Source organism: Perkinsus marinus (assembly GCF_000006405.1).
Source record: "Perkinsus marinus ATCC 50983 genomic scaffold scf_1104296959988, whole genome shotgun sequence".
Lineage (NCBI taxonomy): Eukaryota > Perkinsozoa > Perkinsida > Perkinsidae > Perkinsus > Perkinsus marinus.
This window is the reverse complement of record NW_003206221.1, coordinates 1-1,988: the sequence shown is the minus strand read 5'-3', so window position 1 is coordinate 1,988 and position 1,988 is coordinate 1. Positions and strand designations below refer to the sequence as shown.

General features: G+C 49.6%; 1 protein-coding gene across 1 annotated transcript; it reads left to right on the top strand.

Annotated features, from left to right (window-relative positions):
* Positions 1 to 355: 355 nt before the first annotated feature.
* Positions 356 to 1,373, top strand: Pmar_PMAR023106 (YER082C, putative; the record flags this gene model as incomplete). Its single annotated transcript, XM_002772913.1, has 4 exons — positions 356 to 472; positions 518 to 588; positions 633 to 834; positions 876 to 1,373. The coding sequence occupies 4 exons, from the start codon at positions 356 to 358 to the stop codon at positions 1,371 to 1,373; spliced, it is 888 nt and encodes a 295-aa protein (XP_002772959.1).
* Positions 1,374 to 1,988: the final 615 nt, after the last annotated feature.

The window sequence follows — 1,988 nt, the reverse complement described above, 5'->3', positions numbered from 1 at the left end:
GAAATACGGTATAGGGATGTGGTAATAGGGAGGGCTGGTACATTCCATATGGGCGAGAGATGATCTGAAGTGGATAGCTTTGACTACCTGTGATGGCACTGTATTGGTATTACATCACTATGTGTGTTTTGACAGGGAATTTCATACGGGGCGACGTTTATATGACCCGCATGTTCGAATTGGCTCAGAACTTGGTCATTATCACTTCATAGGGGAAAATTTGGAATTTTTTCTCGCGTGTCGGTAAATTTTTGGTATACGGCCGAACTGGTAGATTGGATGCAGAGGTATCGTATTTCAGTCTACCGGCCAACATGTTGCCAAGATTGTCACGAGGCAAGGGCCGATACAGTCTATGCGGCAGAACCCTGCTAACGCTGTAGTGGTCACTGGTCACACTCGTGGGCATGTATGTATGTGGACGCCTAATATCAAGGAACCAGCATTGAAGATGCTGGCACACTTCGGACAGGTGAGGAGGTGTATTGTAAAGTTAATAAGCTATTTCGTTCCACAGGTGACCGCTCTGGATGTCACTAGTGATGGGAAATATCTGGTCACTTGTGGAACTGACAGTAAATGGAAAGTGTGAGTAGTGGATTGACTTGGTGGTCACTCACGTGCAAAGTTAGATATGACCTTCGAAAGCCATCGGAAGAATTGCAGCGTTGTAGTTTCTCTGGACGGGCTCCGACGTCTATGGACATCTCTTTCGGCGATGCCGACTTGGCATTTGGTTTCGGCTCAAACGTTTCGGTCTTCCGAGGAGCAGATGTCTTTAGGAGTGGCAAGGCACCCAGTACTTACTTGAAGAACAACTACAGCGGTCAGCAAGTAGGAAATGCACCTGCTAGTCATTGGTATGGTCACCGCAGGTGTCTAGTGTCCGATTCGTCCCGTATGAAGATCTGTTGCTTGTGGGCACCAGTGGTGGTTTCAATACTATGCTGGTGCCGGGCGCTGGTTACACACAGTTCGACTCCTATGTGGCTAATCCTTTCGAGACTACTAAGCAGCGCCGCGAGACTCAGGTGAGGAGCTTGCTGGAGAAGCTGCAGCCTGATATGATCGCTCTTGATGCGAACTTCATTGGCCGAGTGCAACCCCCGAAGAAGATTCCCGCTAAGCCACTGCTTGATAGTGATGAGAGCGAGGTTGAGGAGGAGTCCTTTGCGGCCAAGCATAAAATGCGGGGGAAATCCAAAGCTGGCAAGCGTCAGCAACGGATGAACAAAATGCGAGGGGAAGCGGAGCGCAAGAGGCGGGCGAGAAGAGCCGGTGAAAGCAAGGTGGATGTGGCGGAGAAAAGCCTCGAGTCGGCCAGGGCAGAGCATGGGGCTCTAGCCCGGTTTTACGTAAACAAGACTGATTAGCTGTATAGGGCTACTGCCGCCATAACACGTTTCGTTCTATCACTTGGAGAGTAGAGTTGAGTAAGTCGGTTTTGTCATATTGAGGCGAATATACTCCATCGAGTTCGCTCTGATAGGCACTACGTTACGTCCACAGTGGGATAGCGTCGTTAGTGACATATTCTGCGTCGAATCAAAGGTTTATAATGCCATCAACCTTGAGAGTCAAATTTGAACTACGTGTTTATAGACACTCAAGGCGGCGGCCTGCTAAGCCGTTGGGCTACGCTCACGAGGGTTGACTAGTTCCCTGCCCATCTCATGTTGATGTTCGATGGCCTGAATTTGATCACTCTATGAATTCACACGCTTGTCTCATCAACGCAACGGAGCACCCGGGGAGCGAAGCGTCTGGTGGATTGCGATGATCCCACTCTAAATGCAACGCCGCCATTTGACCGAAATGTTTGATTACGGAGGATTTCCGATGCTGAACAGCGGTGCTTTGTTTTTCCGACGGAAAGGCGGGTATTTCCGCATGTAGTTGATCGACGGTAGCTGACCGAGCACTTTGGACGTTCGGTATCTGCGTTGAGAAAACTCATTCAATCAGCGGGGTTATCGGATGCAGGATCA